This window comes from Rhinatrema bivittatum, chromosome 9 (assembly GCF_901001135.1).
Source record: "Rhinatrema bivittatum chromosome 9, aRhiBiv1.1, whole genome shotgun sequence".
In the NCBI taxonomy this organism is placed as follows: domain Eukaryota; kingdom Metazoa; phylum Chordata; class Amphibia; order Gymnophiona; family Rhinatrematidae; genus Rhinatrema; species Rhinatrema bivittatum.
This window is the reverse complement of record NC_042623.1, coordinates 88,467,001-88,488,460: the sequence shown is the minus strand read 5'-3', so window position 1 is coordinate 88,488,460 and position 21,460 is coordinate 88,467,001. Positions and strand designations below refer to the sequence as shown.

The window sequence follows — 21,460 nt, the reverse complement described above, 5'->3', positions numbered from 1 at the left end:
AAGAGAAAGATAATTAAGGGGAGGATCCATTCATTGGCAGCCCTCCCATTGTGGGGCTATAATGGTTATCCCCTGCAGGAGGTTTTATAGCAGAGCTCTGCAAAGGGCTCTGGGAGCAGTTTTAGTTGAAGATTTGCGAGGAAGATTGGAATTTTTTCTGTGTTACATTTTGGGCTTACCTGGAGCCTTGGAAGCCATCTGAGATCCTCCAGAGTGAGTTTGGGCTCTTCTGCTGTGCTCTCCTTCAGAGATATAGAGGGTGTCGAGGGAATAAGTTGGATTTTGGACATTTTGCTTGGTAGGCACCCTGCTGAATACCTGGGCCTATCCAAGACACAGGTATTGGGGAACCCTGAGTCGAAGTAGCCCAGGGATAGGGAAGACCTGCCCCTGAAGTGGTGGTGACCCATTGCAGGGATCTCTGATGTTATTTACTTTTTTGGGAAGACAAAAGTTGATTTTCAAGACCTGGGAGGAAGCATTTTTCTGTCTTTCTCCCTATCCATCTGAGGACCTGTGAAACCTGCAGTTCCATCCAGGATTCTTTCCAGCAGGGATCTCCTTCAGTTCAAGGACATCTGAGTAAGAAATCATCTCTAATAGGAGGACTCCCAATCAGAGTCTTCACAAACCCATGGAAGAGAAATTCCTCTCTGTGTAAAGCCAGATATTTGCCACCTGGGAAGGGTTTCCCGCCCACTAAGGGGGCCCTAACCAAAGGTGACTACTACTTAGCCTAATTTAGAAGGGTGGTTGAATTCCCTGCCTTTCTAAAGGCTCTTGCACAAATAGAGGGGACAGGATTTGAAAAGCAAGAGAGAGAAATAGAGATAACTGTGGAGCTGGAAATTCATATTTATTATGCCATAAACCCAGAGTTGTTTACAGTAAAGTATTTTGGACACTAATCCAGTGGTCCTTGCATCTTCTTTGGGTACTCCACACACAGTATATGAAAAGTCTCCTCACCCAGGGGAATTCAAAGGAGGAAGTTAGTCATTCCGCACTGGGACCGCCTTTCAATCCTTAGTCAGAAAGGATACACAGCATGGGAGTTAAGGAAAGTTTATGAGTTAAGAGTCTCTGCCCCGAAGAGATTAAAAATAACTTTATGGCCTCACCCATGCTGGACCTGCATATAAGGGTAGGATTACATACACAAATGATTAATCTTACTGTATAACCATTTTCATCCTGGACATTTATTTCTGCGGCATGGGCAACAAGAAGAGCAACAACCTGAGCGTAGCCTTCTCTAGCTGCCATCATAACAGGGGTCATCCGTTTCCTGAAAATACAATTATGAAAAGATATGTGGATAACCATTGAATGTAAAGGAAATGTATACTTAAAGATTTAAGATTTTTACTAATTACAGAAAATGTACCTGCACTTTTATAGTATAAACTCAAATCACCCAAGAAGTTTAAACATTTCATCAACACACTCAGTCCAGAGCTTAATTATGCATTGAATAAAAAAATCCTCTTGTTTTAAATGTATCATCTAGTAACTTGTGAAAGATTAACGTTTACTCTTTCAAAGAGTACAAAGACTAGGGGACACACAATGAAATTACTAGATGATAAATTTAAAACTAATAAGAGAAAATATTTTTTTCTTCAATGCATAATTAAGCTCTGGAATTTGTTGCCAGAGGATATGGTAAAAGCTATTAGTTTTGATACATTAAAAAAAAAAAGTTTGGACAAGTTCCTGGAGGAAAAATCCATAAATAATTAAGGTGGACTTGAGGAAATTCACTGCTTATCCCTGGGATAAGAAGCATGGAATCTATCTATCCCTTGGGATCCTTCCAAGTACTTATTTATTTATTTCTTTTGTATACCGACATTCGATCGAGATATCACATCGGTTTCCAGATAACTAAAGGAATAGGGTGGTAACAGCCCTATTTTACATTATAACATGGTATTAAATAGATATAAGAATATTTTACATTATAACATGGTAATAAATATAACAAGAATATTTTACATTATAACATGGTAATAAATATAACAAGTTGTAACAGAACTAACAGGAGTACATGGAACATTAGACTATAGTATATAACATATGTACATAAATGGCTTGTTGATGAGGATAAATTATGGTAAGGAGAGCAGGGAGTGTAGAGGGGGGAGGGGAGAGGAAGGGATGTGTGGGAGGAAGGTAGTGATAGGGAGGGAAAGGGTGGTGGGAGATGCTTGTGTAGGGAGGGAAAGGTGTGGGGCGAGATGCTTGTGGAGGGGGCATGGAGTGGATGGTGCGATTGGGCGGGTTATGTGTCGGGTGGGGAAGCTTTTAAAAATAGCCATGTTTTGAGGTGTTTTTTGAAGACTTGCAGTGAAGGTTCGTTTCTGAGACAGGTGGGGAGGGTGTTCCATAAGGTGGGGCCCGCTATTGTTATGGCTCGTTTGCGGGTGACGTTGAGGTGTGCAGCTTTGAGATTGGGGACGGCTAGGAGTCCAGTGTTGGTGGATCTGAGAGTTCTTTGAGTGGGGTAAGGTTGTATTCCGTTGTTTAGCCAGTCCATTTTGTTGTTGTTTATTTTTTTGTGCATGAGGGTTTTATACTGGATTCTTTGTGTAATGGGTAGCCAGTGGAGTTCTTTGAGCGTGGGTGTGATGTGAGGGGATTTTTTGTTGTTAGAGATGATTCTGGCGGCAGCGTTCTGTAGAACTTGGAGGGGTTTGATGTGTATTTCTGGTAGTCCGAGGATGAGGGAGTTGCAGTAGTCGAGTCTTGACAAGATAATTGATTGGAGGACTGTTCTGAAATCGTGCTCTTGGAGAAGGGGTTTGAGTTTTTTTAGTGTCTGCAGTTTGAAGAATCCATCTTTGATTGTATTGGAGATGTGTCGTTTAAAGTTGAGTTGGCTGTCAATTGTTACGCCTAGGTTTCTTGTGGATGGCGTGAGTGAGGTTTGTGAGATTTGTGGCACTCCCGGGTTGATTGAGTTTCCTGGGTGGTCAGAGGGGGTGCACATGAGTGGATAGGAGGGATGGTCATCGTGGATGTGAATGATTTCTGTTTTGGCTTGGTTGAGACATAGTGATAATTGAGATAGTAAATGGGATAAGTTTGAGCTGAGTTTGTTCCATTTTTCCATAGTGAGTTGAATGGAGTTGTTTATGGGGAGTAATATTTGTATGTCGTCTGCATAGACAAAGTAGGTGAGGTTTGCCTCTGATAGGTATTTGCATAGTGGGATGAGATATATGTTGAAGAGGGTTGATGATAGGGAAGAACCTTGTGGGACTCCATGAGTGAGGGGCACTTGTGAGGATTCAGATGAGTTCATCTTGACGATGTAAGATCTGTTTGAGAGGTAGGATTTGAACCACTTGATTGTGGTGTCTTGGAGACCAATTTCTTTAAGTCTGGTGAGGAGTGTTCTGTGATTGATGGTGTCGAAGGCGGCTGATATATCAAGAAGTATCAGGAGGAACGATTTGCCTTTGTCGCGGCCTTTGAGGATGGTATCGGTGAGGGAGAGGAGGAGGGTTTCAGTGCTGAAGAGTTTTCTGAAACCATGTTGTGCAGGCTGAAGAACATTAAAGGTTTCAAGGTGGTCTGTGAGTTGATTGTTGACTGTTTTTTCGATGATTTTTGCTAGGAATGGGAGGTTGGAGACTGGTCTGTAGTTTGCTGGGTCGGATTTGTCGAGTTGAGGCTTTTTGATGATTGGTTTGATGATGGCGTTTTTGAGTTTTTCTGGGAAGATTCCTTGTTCTAGGGATAGGTTGATGATGTAGGTTATTGGTTTGACAATAATCTCTCTGATGAGTTTTAGGGTTTTGATGGGGATGGGGTCTAAGGAGTGGGATGCAGGGTTGGTTTTTCTGATGATAGGTTCAATTTCTGTGGTAGCAACGGGAGTGAATTGTGACCATGAGTGGATAGGAGGGGGGGTGTCAATTAAGTCATTGTGGGTTTGCGGAATCTTGGCAATGATGTTGTTGACTTTATCCTTGAAGAATTGTGCTAGTTTTTCACTGGAGATGTTGCTGGAGTTTGGCGTATTGTCATTTTGGATGGGGTTGGTAAGGTCTTTGACATAGGCGAAGAGGGTCCTTGGGTTAAATTGGTAATCGTGAATTCTTGATGTGTGGAAATTACGCTTTGCTGTGTTAAGGTCAGTTGTATAGTTGTGTAGTAGTGTTCTGTATTTGTCTTTCAGGTTTGAGGTGGGGGTTCGTCTCCACTGTTTCTCAGTCTGTCTCAAGTGTTCGCTTTGAGGTTTTCAGTTCTGGGGTGTACCATGGTGCTCTTTGCTTTGTGGATTGTTTTATTTCCTTTTTTATCATGGGGCATAATGTATTGGCTATGTCTGCGTTGATAGATATCCAGGAGTTTGTGGCTGTGTTGGCGTCATTTAAGTTGATTGTTTTTAGTGCCTCAGGTAACAGTTTGGCGATGTCTTCACTGGAGCATGGTTTGGTGAATTCGATGATTCGGTTGTTTGTTTGTAGTGGGTTTGATTGGAGTTGAAGCTTGGCTTGGATGAGGCTGTGATCAGACCATGGGGTGGGGGTTGTAGATGGTGGTTCAGTTGCAGATATTTTGTTGTTTATGAATATTAAGTCCAGGGTGTGTCCTGATTTTTGAGTGGGTGAGTTGATGATTTGGGTGAATCCGATGGCAGACATGGTGGATAGGAGCAGTTCGCTTGTGGGGGATGGAGGGTGGGTGTCGATATGGAGGTTAAAGTCTCCTAGTATTATGGCTGGTTCTTGTAAGTTTATGTGGGTTGTGATGGATTCAATCAGGGGGGAAAGGTTGTGCTGTAGGCAACCAGGAGGTGCATATAGGAGGAGAATTTGGAGATGTTTTGATTTGAATAGGTTGGTCTCGATAGGGGGTGGTAAGTTTAGGGAGTGGGAAGAGAATTTAAGTTTTTTGTGAGCTAGGAATAGTAGGCCACCTCCCTTTCTTTTGTTTCTGGGTATGGAGAAAATATTGTATGTGTTTTTGGGCAGTTGATTGAGTAGGACTGTGTCAGAATGTTTCAGCCAAGATTCGGTTATACAGAATATGTCTGGTTGGTCGTCTGTGAGTATGTCATGGATGATTGGGATTTTTTTGGTGATTGACTGTGCATTAATGAGGAGTAGAGTAATGAGTGTGATTGTGGTATAGGGTATGTTAGGGTTGGGGTGAATTTTGGTGAGACGTCTAGTGGTGGGTGTGGATTTAGGAGTGTGGTGGTTGTTGTGGCGATGGGTTAGTTTGGGGATGTATTGGGCTGAGGCCATTGTGTGAGTTTTGTGTGAGAAGGTTGTTGCTTGGTTGCTGAGTGGGGAGTGAATGGTGGTAGGGGTTGTTAGGTTGTTTGGGAGTTGGATGATTACTTTTCAGAGATTCATATGTTGAGTGTTGGGAAGAATATAATGGGGCTGGTAGTTGTTGAGGGCTGTGGGGGGGGGTTGGAGGGGAGGAACATTGAAGACAGAGGAGCATACGGGAGTACACAAAGGGAGTGCACGAAGGAGCGCACAAAGGAGCAGGCTCCTTTGGTGTGCTCCTTCGGCGCGCGACGCTTGGCGCGCGGCGCCTGGGAGCCTGCTATATTTATAATTAGAGGGTTAATCAGGGTTGTCCCCTGATTGGCTGTGCGTCGGCAGCGTGTCCCTCGGAGGCGGAGGAAGGTCGGCCGATGACGTCAGCGCTTCCCGGAGGAAGGCAGGGGCTGCCTCGTGGTCGGGGTTGGAGGCGGTCGTGGGTAAGTGTAAATTAAGTAGGCCTTACCCCGGCGGGTCTCCGGCGCCGACCGCGCAGGCCCTGCACCGCTCCAAGTCGTCTTCTCCCCTCGGCAGCGTCCGGGTGAAAGGGGCTCAGTCCGGGCGTCTCTCGGGTTTAAAGGCCAATCAGGGCTGTCCCCTGATTGGCTGTGCGTCGGCAGCGTGTCCCTCGGAGGCGGAGGAAGGTCGGCCGATGACGTCAGCGCTTCCCGGAGGAAGGCAGGGGCTGCCTCGTGGTCGGGGTTGGAGGCGATCGTGGGTAAGTGTAAATTAAGTAGGCCTTACCCCGGCGGGTCTCCGGCGCCGACCGCGCAGGCCCTGCACCGCTCCAAGTAGTCTTCTCCCCTCGGCAGCGTCCGGGTGAAAGGGCCTGGATTGGCCTGGATTGGCCACTGTTGGAAACAGGATACAGGTCTTGATGGACCTTTGATCTCACCCAGTATGGCAAGTCTTATGTTCTTATGATCTAATAATACTTGATCAGAATCTGTCAAGCATCAACAGTTTTCAAGGGACCACAAAGATAGCAAGTGTTGCTTACCTGAAACAGGTGTTCTCACAGGACAGCAGAATGTTAGTCCTCACATATGGGTGACATCACAGGATGGAGCCCTGTACGGAAAACTTTCTGTCAAAGTTTCTACAAAGCTTTGACTGACACTGGCACACTGAGTGCACTGAGCATGCTCAGCCTGCAATTATCCCTGTGAACCACAGGTGTCTCCCTCAGTCTAGTCTTATAGCTAAAAGCGCAAGCGAAACTAAAATAAAAGTAAAAACGTATACAGACCCAACTCCGCGGGGTGGCGGGTGGGTTTCGTGAGGACGAACATCCTGCTGTCCTGTGAGAACACCTGTTACAGGTAAGCAACACTTGCTTTCTCACAGGTCAAGCAGGCTGGTAGTCCTCACATATGGGTGAGTACCGAGCTGAGGATGCCCGAGAGTGCACCAAATGCACCCAAGACGCATAAAAAGGCGCAATGACGGGGGTGGAATTTGGAACGGAGGACATCCTGAAACCCTTAACGGGTTGGTGGAAGGATGTTGGGTAGTTAAACGGAAAAAAATAAGAGTAGACGGACTGGCCAAACATGGAGCATGCCGGCTAGTCTTATCTAAGCAATAATGGGCTGCGAAGGTATGGAGAGAGCTCCAGGTTGCAGCCTGATAAATATGTACAAGCAGCAGCGGCCGAGGGAAGCTATTGAGACTGGGACGGACGCAACAGAGTGTGGTTGCACACAGTGTTGTAGTGAAATGTCTGCTTGTTGGTAAGAAAAGAGATACAGACCGTCAATTAGGAGGAATAGGTCTGTTTGCTCACTGGAACTCGCAGGTTGACTCTTGCCATAGAAGGAGAGTTAGATGGAATTCCTATGGAGTGTAGTGCGATCTAGATAGAATGCAAGTACACTATTACTGTCCAAGGAGTGGAAAAAACCCTCTCGCTTCGGTGAGAGAGAGGTGTTAAGAAAAATGGGCAGAGTATATTCTGAGTAAGGTGAGATGCAACGTCTACCTTAAGGAGGATATGAAGTTGAATACGTAAAACCACTCGGTCACGGAGGAACACAGGGTCTAATGAGTATGGCCAAAATGACATTTATGAAGGAAAGAATTTACCATGTCATACTGTGAAATGAGAGGAATGGAAAGGCTCGAACGGAAAACATATGAGACTTATAAGCACAAAATAAGGGTTCCATTCCGTGACTAGCGAAGACAGAGGCGACTTGATCAGTGGATAATCCATGGCAAGCTGACTCAGAAGGGGTGCACCGTTAATCAGGTATCCCCTCTCCCAAACGATACACCAGCTGGAACAGAGGTGTACCTATGTGGAGGATGTCTGGGGAGCAGAATCCGAGGGAGCAAGAGAAAAGAGTGGTAAATCATGCCCATTTTGAATGGTAGGATTTATATATGGAAGGTTTTGTGACGCTACCAATACTTGAGAACATCAGTGAGTCTACGATTTATGACTGACTGGTGAGAAGGCGAATTGGTTACTGGTGTGATAGATTGAGAAATATGGGAAGCATACTGGTCTCGGCCAGGATGTGGGTCTGAGGAACAGTGAACCCCGTCCCGGTTCAGCATTAGAAGAGAGCTGGCTATGAGAGGAAGCAGAAGAGACATTTAAGAGGCCCTTGATGGAAGAAAGGTGTCTATGGGAACGCATTGGAAACATGTGTAGGGAGTACAATCTGTGCACCTTATGGTTCGATTTGGATGCAAAGGGCAAGTTCGGTTGACCTCAGCACCAGAAGATTTTTCTCGCCACACATGTAGTCCAAGACCATTCGAGAGGATGGAACCTATATGGAGATGGTCTGTTTGTGCGTTCAGTATTTCTCTTAGATAAGTAGCCCGAGGATGCGTAGAGTAAGCAAGGGCCAAGGGTAGAGCTGCACAGCTTCCTTGCAGAGCAGCTAAGATGTTGTGCGTGCTTGTGTGTTGGAAAGCACATTGTCCCTATGCTGTCTGTCTATATGCACAAAGATTTGTTGCAGAGGCAGTATTGGAAGGCATAAGGGTATAACTCATGGCTACAAGATCCAGGAAGTTTATGTGAAACAGTGCCTGGAGCGGAATAGATGCATATTGGGTTGAGAAGATTTTAGGTCAAACTTACAACCCTGAGTAAATACGAGCATGAGCAGAATCATACTAGGTTTTGGTTCTAGATCTGCAATATGGATGAGGGGCGAAAGCGGATGAACAGCTTAGACCCACTGATAATGGAATTTCATTGAATCTAACCCATAGCAGTTTTGGATCTATGAGGAAAGTGCATAGTGAAAAAAACCCCATGGCCCGACAATGAAGAATTGAGGGGCTGAGGTTATGAAAAATGCACGCAGGGACATGTAGGAATTTATTAAAATGTCTGCGCGGTTGCTGTACAGGAAAGTCATTGTGACTGTGGTGTCCAGAAGTGTTGTATAAGGGATTTATGGCAGTGACAGTAATCCCAGATAGTAAATTTATAGTAAATTTATCGTGAGTCATGAAAAAGTTAGAACTCCTTGCGTGGACTGACTGTGGTTATGCAGCTGTCTATGCAAGGAAAGCATGAATGATGTTGCACTCCGTAGAGAAACAGCAGTCACCGATAGTGATTCAATGAAATACCCCAGTTGTCGAAGCTGGTGCAACCGGCAGAGCTTGGGATTGTAATATTGTTGACTCACCAGGAAGCACATAGAAAGATTACTTACTGCGATATGGAAGCATGGTGTCGAGAGATACCATTTTACCTGTGCCTTCTGAAGAAATGTTGAGATTACTTACCTGATAATCTCCTTTTCCTTAGTGTAGACAGATGGACTCAGAACGAATGGGTATAGTATGCTCGTCCTAGCAGATGGAGACGGATCTGACGTCAGCACGGATATATATACCCCCACAGGAAGCGTAGCAACTTAGTAATCTTCCTTGCAAAAGCTGTTATGGATGTGTGTACTGACGCTCAGTGAAATAGTGGAAATAGGATTCCCCTGACCGATTGATAGTAGCTGGAGACCGCCAGCCTTCACAACCGGAAGGCGGAAGGCATTGACACCTGGTAGAGTGTACGCTCGTATGTAAACAAATGACATGGCTTACCTTCAATCGGTGAAACCCATGTACACAGGCAGCTGGGCGGGATGCTGAGTCCATCTGTCTACACTAAGGAAAAGGAGATTATCAGGTAAGTAATCTCAACTTTTCCTGGCGTGTAGCCAGATGGACTCAGAACAAATGGGATGTACAAAAGCTTTACTCCCAGCCTGGGCGGGAGGCTGCCTGAGGCCCATGTAGTACCGCCGTCGCAAATGCTGTGTCCTCCCTGGCCTGGACATCCAGATGGTAGAACCTGGAGAAGGTATGGAGGGAGGACCACGTCGCCGCTTTACATATTTCTGCAGGTGACAGCATCCTGGATTCTGCCCAAGATGCCGCTTGTGCTCTGGTAGAATGAGCCTTAACTTGCAGAGGCGGAGACTTCCCGGCCTCCACGTAAGCTGCTCTGATAACTTCTTTAATCCAGCGGGCGATGGTGGGCCGAGAGGCCGCTTCCCCTTGTCTTTTCCCGCTGTGCAGGACAAACAGATGGTCCATCTTTTGTACTTCTTGTGTCACTTCCAGATATCTGGTCAGCAATCTGCCAATGTCGAGGTGGCATAGTAAACGCCCTTCTTCAGATTTCTGCAAACCCGCCGTGGTAGGCAAGGATATGGTTTGGTTAAGATGAAACTGTGAAACCACTTTAGGGAGAAAGGAGGGAACCGTCCAAAGATGGATAGCCTCAGGAGTGATTCTGAGAAAGGGATCACGGCAGGACAGTGCTTGTAGCTCTGAGATGCGGCGTGCTGAACATACAGCCAGCAAGAACACCATCTTCAAAGTTAGAGAACGGAGAGACAGGCCCCGAAGGGGTCTGAAGGTGGAACCCGCGAGGAAATCTAAAACAAGGTTGAGGTTCCATAAGGGCACAGGCCACTTCAGTGGCGGACGAATATGGACTCCTTTCAGGAAGCGAGAGACATCTGGGTGTTTGGCAATGGTCTTGCCATCCCTCCTGGGACCATAGCAAGACAGCGCAGCCACCTGAACCTTGATGGAGCTGAGGGAGAGACCCTTCTGAAGTCCATCTTGCAGGAAATCCAACACAATAGGGATTGTGGTCGCATGTGGATTGGTGCCATGAGAGTCGCACCATGCTTCAAATATTCTCCAGTTCCTTACGTAGGTGAGGGATGTGGAAAACTTGCGAGCTCGGAGGAGTGTATCTATCACGGGTTCCGAGTAACCTCTTTTCTTCAGTCTAGCCCTCTCAATGGCCAGACCGTAAGAGAGAATTGAGCCGGATCCTCGTGAAGGATGGGACCTTGACGTAGAAGGTCCCTGAGAGGAGGCAGGGGAAGAGGCTCCCCTGCCAGTAGTCTTCTCTTGTCTGCGTACCAGGGTCTTCTTGGCCAGTCTGGTGCCACCAGAAGAACTAGGCCCCGGTGCTTCTGAATCTTGTGGATGATGGCGCCCAGCAGAGGCCACGGAGGAAAGGCATATAGCAGAGTCCCTGGAGGCCATGGCTGAACCAGGGCATCGATTCCGTGTGAGAACGGGTCGCGCTTGCGGCTGAAGTATCTGGGTACTTGAGCATTGGACTTGTCCGCCAGTAAATCCATGTCCGGAATCCCCCAGTGATCCACAATCATCTGGAAGGCTATGGGTGACAGCTGCCACTCTCCCGGATTTAGGCTTTCCCTGCTGAGGAAGTCTGCCGTGGTGTTGTCCTTCCCGGCAATGTGGACGGCGGAGATGTCCTGAAGATTCGCCTCTGCCCAAGCAATTAGTGGGGCGATCTCCAGAGATACTTGTCGGCTTCTGGTTCCGCCCTGACGGTTGATGTATGCCACCGTGGTGGAGTTGTCGGATATCACTCTGACTGCTCTGTTCTTCAGTCTGTGAGCAAATCGAAGGCATGCCAATCGGACTGCCCAAGCCTCTAAACGGTTGATGTTCCACGCTGACTCTTCTCTGTTCCACCGCCCTTGTGCGGTGAGTCCTTCGCAGTGTGCTCCCCAGCCGCTCAGGCTGGCATCTGTGGTGAGCAGAGTCCACGTGGGGGAGGACATCTTTGACCCCCTGCTCATGTGGTTGGACTGCAACCACCACCGTAACTGGGTCCGTACTCTGGCCGGCAGAGGTAGGTGCGTGGAACAGTTTCGTAGACGGGGGCTCCATCGAGAGAGCAGGGAGTGTTGTAGAGGTCTCATATGGGCCCTTGCCCAAGGTACCACTTCCAGGGTGGATGCCATGAGACTGAGAACCTGCAGATAATCCCAAGCTATGGGCCAACTGGCTCCCATCAAGTACTGGATATGCGTCTGAAGTTTCAACCTTCTCTTGGTAGTGAGACTGTGTCTGCCTGGGTGTCGAACTGTACTCCCAGGTATTCCAGTGACTGGGAAGGCTGTAGGCAACTCTTGCTGAGGTTGATTACCCAGCCCAAGCTTTCCAGAAGGGCGATCACTGTCGGTTGTCCGATGGCTCTCCTCTCGTGACTTCGCCCTGATCAGCCAGTCGTCTAGGTAGGGATGGACCAGAATTCCTTCCCGTCTGAGTGCCACTGCTACCACTACGACCACCTTGGTGAAGGTCCGCGGTGACGTGGCCAACCTGAAGGGCAGAGCCCAGAATTGGAAGTGGCGTCCTAGAACCTTGAAGCGTAGGTAGCGCTGATGATCCAGATGGATCGGGATATGCAGGTAGTCTTCCGACAAGTCTAAGGCCGTGAGGAATTCTCCTGGCTGTACTGCGGTCTTGACGGAGCGCAGAGTTTCCATGCGAAACCTCGGGACCCTTAAGTATCGATTGACTGACTTGAGGTCCAGTACGGGCCGAAAGGTGCCCCCTTTCTTGGGTACCATGAAATAAATGGAATAGTGTCCAGAATTCACTTCCCATGCAGGTACTGGGATGATGGCTTTCAAGGACAGGAGCCTCGCCAAGGTAGCTTCCAATGCTGCCTTCTTGTGTGTGGGACAGGAAGATTCCACAAACTTGTCCGGAGGGAGGTGATGAAAGTCCAGATAATACCCCTCTCGGATGATGGCGAGGACCCACTGGTCCGACGTAATCTCGACCCATCTGGGGTAGAAGAGGGTTAACCTGCCCCCTATGGCTCCGTCCCCCAGATGAATCGGCGGATTCTCATTGGGAGGCGCGGCCGGGACCTGAGCCCGGGCCTGCTCCCCTCTTGCGCTGCTTGGTCCAAAAGGACTGATTCCGGGCCTGAGGACGAGGTGCCTGATAGCGACTCCTGTAGGGAACGAAGCGCTGGGAGCTTCTACCCCTGGAGGGCCTTGGAAAGGCGTGCTGGTTCCGTCTGAACCGATCTTCCGGCAGTCGAGGTACTGGAGAAGCGCCCCATGTGCTGGCCAATTTATCAAGGTCGCTGCCAAACAGGAAAGAGCCCTTAAAGAGCAATCTGGTGAGGCGTGTCTTTGAAGGCGCATCGGCTGACCATTTCCGGATCAAGAGCTGCCTCCTGGCAGCTACGGAGGATGAGATCCCCTTGGCTGTTTGGACTAGGTCTGATGCAGCATCCCTGAGGAACGAGAGAGCTGACTCCATGTTTGCTGCTGGAGCGTTGTTCCTGACCTGTGACAAACAGGCACGTGTCACCACTGTGCAGCAGGTTGCGATCCGCAAAGATAAGACCTGCCACCTCAAAAGTCTGTTTCAGAATGGCGTCCAGTCGCCGGTCATGAGGCTCCTTGAGGGCCGTCCCCCCTTCAACTGGAACGGTAGTGCGCTTAACCACAGCGCTAATCAAGGCGTCCACCTGAGGGCACGCCAGCAGGTCCTGGATAGCCGGTGCCAGTGGGTACATGCCCGTCAGGGCCCGGCCCCCTTTGAATGAAGCCGCTGGTGCAGCCCATTCTAAATCTATCAGTTGTGCTGCTTGCAAGAATGGAAAATGGCGGGCTGTAGGCCGAAGACCTTCCAGCAGGGGGTTCTGCGCGGAGGGTACCGTAGCGCTGGGACCTGTAATATCCAACTCTGCCAGACACTGAGACACCAGGTCGGAGAGATCCTCCTTAGGGAGGAACCGCCTCATGGTTCTATATGGCTCAATCCCTGGGGGAAGTTCGGACTCGTCCGGTGAAACCTCCTGGTCTGACTGATCTGGACTGTCCAGCGGGGGTAGGTCCCGCGCACGATAAGGGCGTGAGGGTCCAGGAACAGGATCCGCTGGAGCCGCCACCGCAGCGGCAGCCGCAGCAGCCGCCGCAGTCGCAGCCACCGCAGGAACCACCGGAACCACAGGGCCTGGACGGGAAGCCGTTTGCATCTGTACAAAGGCATGAATCCCCTTAAAGAGATCCACCCAGGAAATTGAAGCAGCCTCTAATCGCCGGGGTACAAGATCCCCCGGGATTCCCGATTGGTCGAGACTGCCCGCTAAATCCGGGGTAGCCCCTGGGGAACTTTCAGCAAATCGTGGCTGAGACTGGTCCTGGCCCGAGGGTCCCACGGCCTCCTCACATTGGGCACATAGGGAGTCTGGCTCTTCACTGTGCGTGGCTCTAAGCTGGCATGCAGAGCAGAGGCCGAGGGCTTTAATGCCGGAGGCAGGCGGTGCCCCCGCTGAAGACGCTGAGGCGTTCTGTACCATTGAAAAGTATGCGCTGAATGATAAGCGGCAACAATATACGCTTAATAGAACAGGCGCACAATAATAATATGCGGCAGCAATATGCGCTTAGTACAACAGGCGCTCAATAATAATAATAAGCGGCAGCTATATACGCTTAATACAACAGGCGCTCAATAATAATATTTATTTATTTATTTAACACTTTTCTATACCGACCTTCATGGGCAAAACCATATCAGATCGGTTTACATCGAACAAGGGTAAACAACTGTAGTAACAACAAACTTAAACAAAGGTGTGGAAGAGGCAAAGTTACATTGAACGAGGAATATGGAACTTGGAAGCTTAATCAGCTAGAAAGAAAGGTTATAGCAGGCTGAAGTTTATAACTATAATACTATTATTAAGATAATGCCTAAGGTGCTTAGGAGTATCGGAGTCTATTGTCCAGGCAGGAGATAAGGCTAAACAATTCAGTCATGTCCTACAGGCATAGAGTAAGGGCAGACTAGTGAATGTCAGGGGGTTCAGAGAAGGCTTGACTGAAGAGCCATGTCTTGAGTTTTTTCCTAAATGTTAGGAGGCAGGGTTCCAATCTGAGGTCTGCGGGGATGTTATTCCAGATATCTGGGCCTGCTATCGAGAAGGCTCGGTCTTTTGTCGAGGTAAGGCGTGTGGCTTTAGTAGGGGGAAATTGCAGTATTCCTTTGTGAATTTCTCTCGTTGGTCTGTTTGGAGAATGTAATTTGAAAGGGATTTCGAGATCTAGTTGAAGTTGGTGGTGGATGGATTTGTGTATTAGAGTGATTGATTTGTGTAGGATTCTAAAATTCACTGGTAGCCAATGTAGGTTCCTGAGGATGGGTAATATGTGGTCTCCATGGTTGGTATTAGTCAGTAGTCTCGCTGCGGCATTCTGTATCATCTGTAATGGCTTGGTGGTAGATTTAGGGAGGCCTAGAAGGAGGGCGCTGCAGTAATCAATTTTGGCGAACAACAAAGATTGGAGAACTATCCTGAAATCCTGGAAAAATAGGAGGGGTTTGATACGTTTTAGAACCTGGAGTCTGTAGAAGCAGTCTTTGGTTGTGGTATTGACCATTCTCTTCAGGTTTAGGCGATTGTCGAGAATTACCCCGAGGTCTCTTACATATTGATGGGTGGAAAGAGTATTGTGGGTGTTCTGATGGTGGAAATTGTTTTGGTTTGAGGAGATGAAGAGGAGCTCCGTCTTAGAGGCATTAAGGACCAGGTTTAAGCTGTTGAGAAGGTTTGTAATGGATAGAAGGCAGTTGTTCCAGTGAGTGAGAGCATTTGAGATGGACTCTGTTATAGGGATCAGAATCTGCACGTCGTCTGCATAGAGATAGTGGATTAGATTGAGGTCGGTAAGCAGCTGACAGAAGGGGAGGAGGTAGATGTTGAACAGCGTGGGAGATAAGGAAGATCCTTGTGGTACGCCAAGTGGGGAATTTGTCAGGGGTGATTCCTTATTATTGATTTTGACTCTGAAGGTTCTATTGCAGAGGAAGGACTTGAACCAGTTGTGGGCTGAATCGGAGATACCAATGTCTGTTAGGCGCTCCAGGAGGATGGCATAGTTGACGGAGTCAAAAGCCGCCGAGATGTCAAGCAAGACTAGTAAAAAGGAATGTCCCTTGTCTAGCCCCATCATAATATGGTCTGTAAGTGATATGAGGAGAGTTTCCGTGTTGCGTGATTTTCGGAAACCGTATTGTGAAGGGTACAGGATGTTGTGTTCTTCTAGATAGTCTGAAAGTTGGCAGTAATATGCGCTTAGTACAACAGGCGCTTAATAATAATATGCGGCAGCTATATACGCTTAAGACAACAGGCGCTCAGACATATGCGGTTAACAATATACGCTCAATGATGTGCAATATGCTCTCAGCAATATGCGGCCATGAATACACGCTCAATTGTATGCAATATGCTCTTAGCAATATGCGGTTAGAAATACACGCTCAATGTTATTCAATATGCTCTCAGCAATAAGCGGTTAGCAATACACGCTCAGTGGTATTCAATAGGCTCTCAGCAAGAAGCGGTTAGCAATACACGCTCAATGGTATTCAATAGGCTCTCAGCCATAAGCGATTAGCAATACACGCTCAATGGTATTCAATACACGCACAATGAGGAATATAATATGCGCTTAGTCATAGAGCTACGCCTATTACAAGCGCTCAATACCTGAACAAGGCCCACAAAATGGCGCCCTCCACGGCGTGCCACGCCACTGATCCTTTGTTCCTCGGAGACCAGAAGTAAAAGACGTACGGCTTACCTGATCCTCGGCGCTTCCCGGCTGGAACCCGGGCAGTCTCCGGCTGCGGGGGGAGAGGGCAAGTACCTTCACCGCCGCGTTTGAGGATATGCACCCGCTGCCTCGTCCACGCTGGGACCGAGGCGCCTCGTATGCCTCATCCGAACCTCACCCGGGGGCTACGTCCCTGCCGCGATTCGGCCACCGGACCGAGGACTTAAACCTCCGGGGGATCACAGAAATCACCCCGGGAAACTCTACTGGGGGAGGGACCTTAGGGTATCACCGCAGGAGTGCGGGGCTCGATGCTGTAGAAGTTTTAGTGAAAAGAAAGTAGAAAGTAGAAAATAGAAAGTCGATTTGGAAAACACGCTCAGCGAGCGTGCAGGCTCTCCAAACTGCTTTGGAGACGGAAATTACTAAGTTGCCACGCTTCCTGTGGGGGTATATATACCCGTGCTGACGTCAGATCCGTCTCCAACTGCTAGCACGAGCATACTATACCCATTCATTCTGAGTCCATCTGGCTACATGCCAGGAAAGTTGGTATTTCTGAGGTCCAGGATGGGCAGAGAGTAACTACTTTCTGTTGAAAGAAAGAATTGTAGAGATTACTTACCTGATAATCTAGTTTTCCTTAGTGTATGCAGATGGACTCAAAACAAGTGGGTATAGTGTGCTCATGCTAGCAGTTGGAGACGGATCTGACATCAGCACGGGTACATATACCCCCGCAGGAAGTGCAGCAATTCAGTAATCTTCCTTGCAAAAGCTGAATGGATATATGTGTAGCTGACCGATCGATTAAATGAACAGGATTACCCTGACCGATTGATAGTAGCTGGAGACCGCCAGTGTTCTCAACTGGAAGGCGTCGACACCCGACAGGATGGATGGCCTATTATAAGAAACATGGCTTACCGTGAGTCGGTGAATCCCCATGTATGCCAGCAGCCGGGTGGGATGCTGAGTCCATCTGCATACACTAAGGAAAACGAGATTATCAGGTAAGTAATCTCTACATTTCCTAGCGTGTAGCAGATGGACTCAAAACAAGTGGGATGTACAAAAACTACTCCCGGACTGGGTGGGAGGCTGCCCGAGGTCCATTCAGGATTGCCCTCGCAAATGCTGTGTCCTCCCTGGCCTGGACGTCCAGATGGTAGAATCTGGAGAAGGTATGGAAGGAGGACCACGTTGCTGCTTTACATATCTCTGCAGGTGACAGCATCCTAGTTTCTGCCCAAGAGGCCGCTTGAGCTCTGGTAGAGTGAGCCTTGACCCGTAGAGGTGGTGGTTTTCCCGCCTCTACGTAGGCTGCCTTGATAACTTCTTTGATCCAGCGGGCGATGGTTGCCCGTGACGCCGCTTCCCCTTGCTTCTTCCCGCTGTATAGTAATATTTTTGTATGATTTAATTTTCTTTCACATTCTCTTTAATTGTTTAGCTATTAATCAAGCCATTGGAGTTCCTTTTTTGTTATTCATAAGTATATTATTTTATGGAATACTTCAGTATAGTCTTACACTGCCTTATTATTTTTCTACACACACACAAATATATATATACACACCCCCACACACACTCTATACATAGTGATTGAACTCCACTAACAGTGTTGCTTTTATTTAATCATATTCCATTACAAACTTTTATATAGCAAATGTTGCTTACCTGTAACACATGTTCTCACAGGACAGCAGGATATTAGTCCTCACATTTGGGTGACATCACAGGATGGAGCCCAATCACGGAACACTTTTGTCAAAGTTTCTAGAACTTTGACTGGCATCTACTGGGCATGCCCAGCATGGCACTAACCCTGCAGCCAGCAGGGGTCCCCCTTCAGTTTTGTTTAAAAACTACAGGAAGTGCCGAAAAATAAAATAAGAAACGTAACGAACCCAACACCGCGGGGTGGCGGGCGGGTTTCATGAGGACTAACATCCTGCTGTCCTGTGAGAACACCTGACAGGTAAGCAACATTTGCTTTCTCACAGATAAGCAGGATGATAGTCCTCACATATGAGTGAGTACCGAGCTGAGGATGTCCATGTAATCACCAAATGTACCCAGGTGTGCAAGGCACTAGGACTGGGGTGAAGTTTGGCCGAGGGCATCCTGAACCCTACCGGGCAGGCAGAAGGGTGTTGGTACATCAAGTTGTGAATAGGTTACACAGGACAGATTGGCCGAAGATGGAATCTTGTCTTCCGGCCTTGTCCAAGCAATAGTGGGCGGTAAAGGTATGGAGAGAACTCCAGGTGGTAGCCCTGCAAATGTCAGGAAGCGGCACCGAGTGAAGGTGTGCTACTGAAGTCGCCATGGCCCTCACAGAGTGTGCTTTAACATGGCCCTGAAGTGGAATGCCTGCTTGCTGATAGCAAAAGGATATGCAGTCCGCTAACCAGGAGGAGAGAGTCTGATTACCCACAGGCTGCCCCAATTTAATGGAATGGAAAGAGACAAACAATTGAGTGCTTTTCCTGTGGGCAGCTGTACGGTCTAGGTAGAACGCTAGAGCCTGTTTACAGTCAAGGGTTTGCAGAGCCTGTTCTCTTGGATTGGAATGGGGCCTGGGAAAAAAGGTAGGTAGTATAATGGATTGATTGAGATGAAACTCTGATACTACCTTAGGCAAAAACTTAGGGTGAGTGCGGAGTACTGCCCGGTCCTGCAGAAGTTTAGTGTAAGGCGGATAGGTAACTAGGGTCTGTGACTCACTAACTCTGCGATCCGAAGTGATTGCCAAAAGGAAGATCACTTTCCATGTGAGATAGCGAAGTTCAATGGATTGGAGAGGCTTGAATGGTAGTTTCATGAGCCGACCCAAAACCAGGTTGAGGTCCCAAGAAGGGGCCCGGAGGACGCAGTGGATGCTTGAGGTGAAGCAAGCCCTTCAGAAAACATGTTACAAGGGGTTGTACTGATATGGGAACATCCCAGACACCTTTATGGAAGGCAGCCACCACACTAACATGCATTCTGATGGAGGAAGTTTTTAGACCCGACTCCGACAAGTGCCAGAGATAGTCCAGAAACTTTGTGATTGGACAGGTAAAGGGGTCATGTCGATGGCACTGTGTCCATTGGTGCAGCTCCAAGGTCCATTGGTGCCAATGCAGATGTTGATGGCTTGGATTTTCGACCCAAAGAGTTCCTCCATTTTATCGAGTCAAACGCAACGTTCCTTGGGGGTCATCTGGGTGCACAAGTGGCAACCCCAGTCGTCATGCGATACCCCCAGGCAGAGGACACATACCTCATGAGGGTCTGTAAAGGACATAGTCTTCGGGCATTGGAGGCACTGATGAAAACCAGAAGAGGCCATGATGAATGAAAAGAAGGGGATACATGAGAGTGGTCAAAGCCAGCGGCACAGAGGCACCGCTGTCATGGGGGGATGGAGCGAAAATAAACTTACCAAAAACGCCGAAAAGACTGACTAAGGAGCCTACGGGAAGGCATTTTCCAAGGCAATTTCCGAAGGAAAAGCCATGAGCTCACATAACCGCGAGGCGAAGCTCTGCAGAAAAACAGACTGAAGAGGAACCCGTGTGGATGTGTGGCATGGGGCATGTTCAGTGCGCATAGTCAAAGTTCGAGAAACTTTGACATAAGATTTCTGTGCCAGGCTCCTTCCAATGACGTCACTCATGTATGAGGACTACCATTCTGCTTGCGACCAACACAGGGACCCTGCAGACCACAAGTCCCATAAGTCAACAGACAAAAGCAAAAAATACACAAAGACTGAGGGAAAGAATGAAACACATAAGTTGCTAGGCAGCATTATCAATGTAAAATAAACCTCCTACCAGGCTGTGCTGGGCACTAGGCCCACGCACCATGCAGCTAACAGGGGTATTAAAAAAAGAAGAAAACACATATAAAAACGACCTTAAGGTACATAAGGGAGAAAACAAAACCCGCAGGGCCTTCCAAGGAAAAAAAAACCAAAAACAAAACAGCTTCTGTAGCTCCAGAAACATCACTGTAGTAGCTGCGAGAGAGAGCAAAGAACCATAACTTGCAGGCTCGGTGGAAAACATGAAACCGAGGGGCCCTGCCAGGGAGGTAGCTACTGCTGCACATGCTAAAAGCCTCTAGAATCTTTGAAATCAAAGTTCCGTGCTGGGTTCTGTCAAATGATGTCACCCACATGTGAGGACTGATATCTTGTTTATCCTTGGAGAACCAAATGGTTTAAAAGCTTTTTAACAGTTGTCCTGAAATTTGGGTATGGTACAATGTTTTACATTCGTATACAGCAGTATTATACAGCATTATACCAATTATTCCCTAACCTATGCTATTGATCCCACAGCCAGACAGGTTTTCAGGATATCTACAATGAATATGCTTTAAATTTGCATGTACTGGGTCTCATGCATATCTATTGCAGATATCCTGAAAACTTGACTTGATGTGGTGTCACCTGGCCAGGTTAAGGAAGCCCTGCATTATACATTCACAGAGAAAGTAAAAAAAAAAAAAAAAAGCGCTTAATTAAAATTGTGTGTCCCTATATAATTTGTGGCAACTAAGACATGCACAAGTTAATTACAAAGAAGCCATGGGCAGCTTTATTGAAATTAAGCCGAGACATAGCAAAAGGCTCAGAGGAAGTTATACATCTATGGATGGATAACACTAGTTTAATTTTAAGCAAAAGTGAAAATATCTACCATACATGGGAATATTTGTCAGTTTTCAAGTGAGTGAAACTACACTCCAATAATCAAGCTGGCACATCTAAGCTAACAGAGTGGATGATTTTTTTCAGTTCCAGTTCCTTCAGGAATCAATATGATCAGGTTAGATAATACAAACCAATAGTTGACCCACTGTGTAATTTTAGGATAAGTTCTGGCTAATGTGCTGTTGGGTGAACTCTGAAGGGTTAATGTGATAAAGCCAATTCATTATTTTTAGCTCATTTTTATGTTCCACAGGTTTACAGGATCATTACATAGATTTGTGCCAAAATATTTCAATATAGCAAACCTTTGCTGGTATTCAAGTTTTAGATAAACCTATTCCTCATCCTACTCCTCACAAATACTTGTGCTTCTTTCCCATGCAAGTTCTTATCTTTTCACAAACTGAGCAGACTAGCAGTTTTAATTCAGTCACTGCAGTAATATAAAAGCTGCGTTAAACCATTTTATGAATTGGTCTTGTGATATTATAACAAATCAGAGAATTTCTATAGAATTCCTACCATGGTTCAGATTTTTTTTTCCCAAGATCAGTAATACTTAAAAATATATA

At 47.3% G+C, this 21,460-nt stretch overlaps 1 protein-coding gene across 3 annotated transcripts in view; it reads right to left on the bottom strand.

Annotated features, from left to right (window-relative positions):
- ASZ1 (ankyrin repeat, SAM and basic leucine zipper domain containing 1) overlaps positions 1-21,460 on the bottom strand; it is a 434,600-nt gene that overhangs the window by 213,207 nt on the left and 199,933 nt on the right. For all 3 annotated transcript variants that reach the window (XR_003858727.1, XM_029616793.1, XM_029616795.1), the window contains exon 5: positions 1,177-1,288. Coding sequence is in view for 2 of the 3 variants with exons in the window: in XM_029616793.1 (XP_029472653.1) it covers positions 1,177-1,288 (112 nt within the window). In the remaining variant the exon portion in view is untranslated. The remainder of the gene's footprint in view (positions 1-1,176; positions 1,289-21,460) is intronic.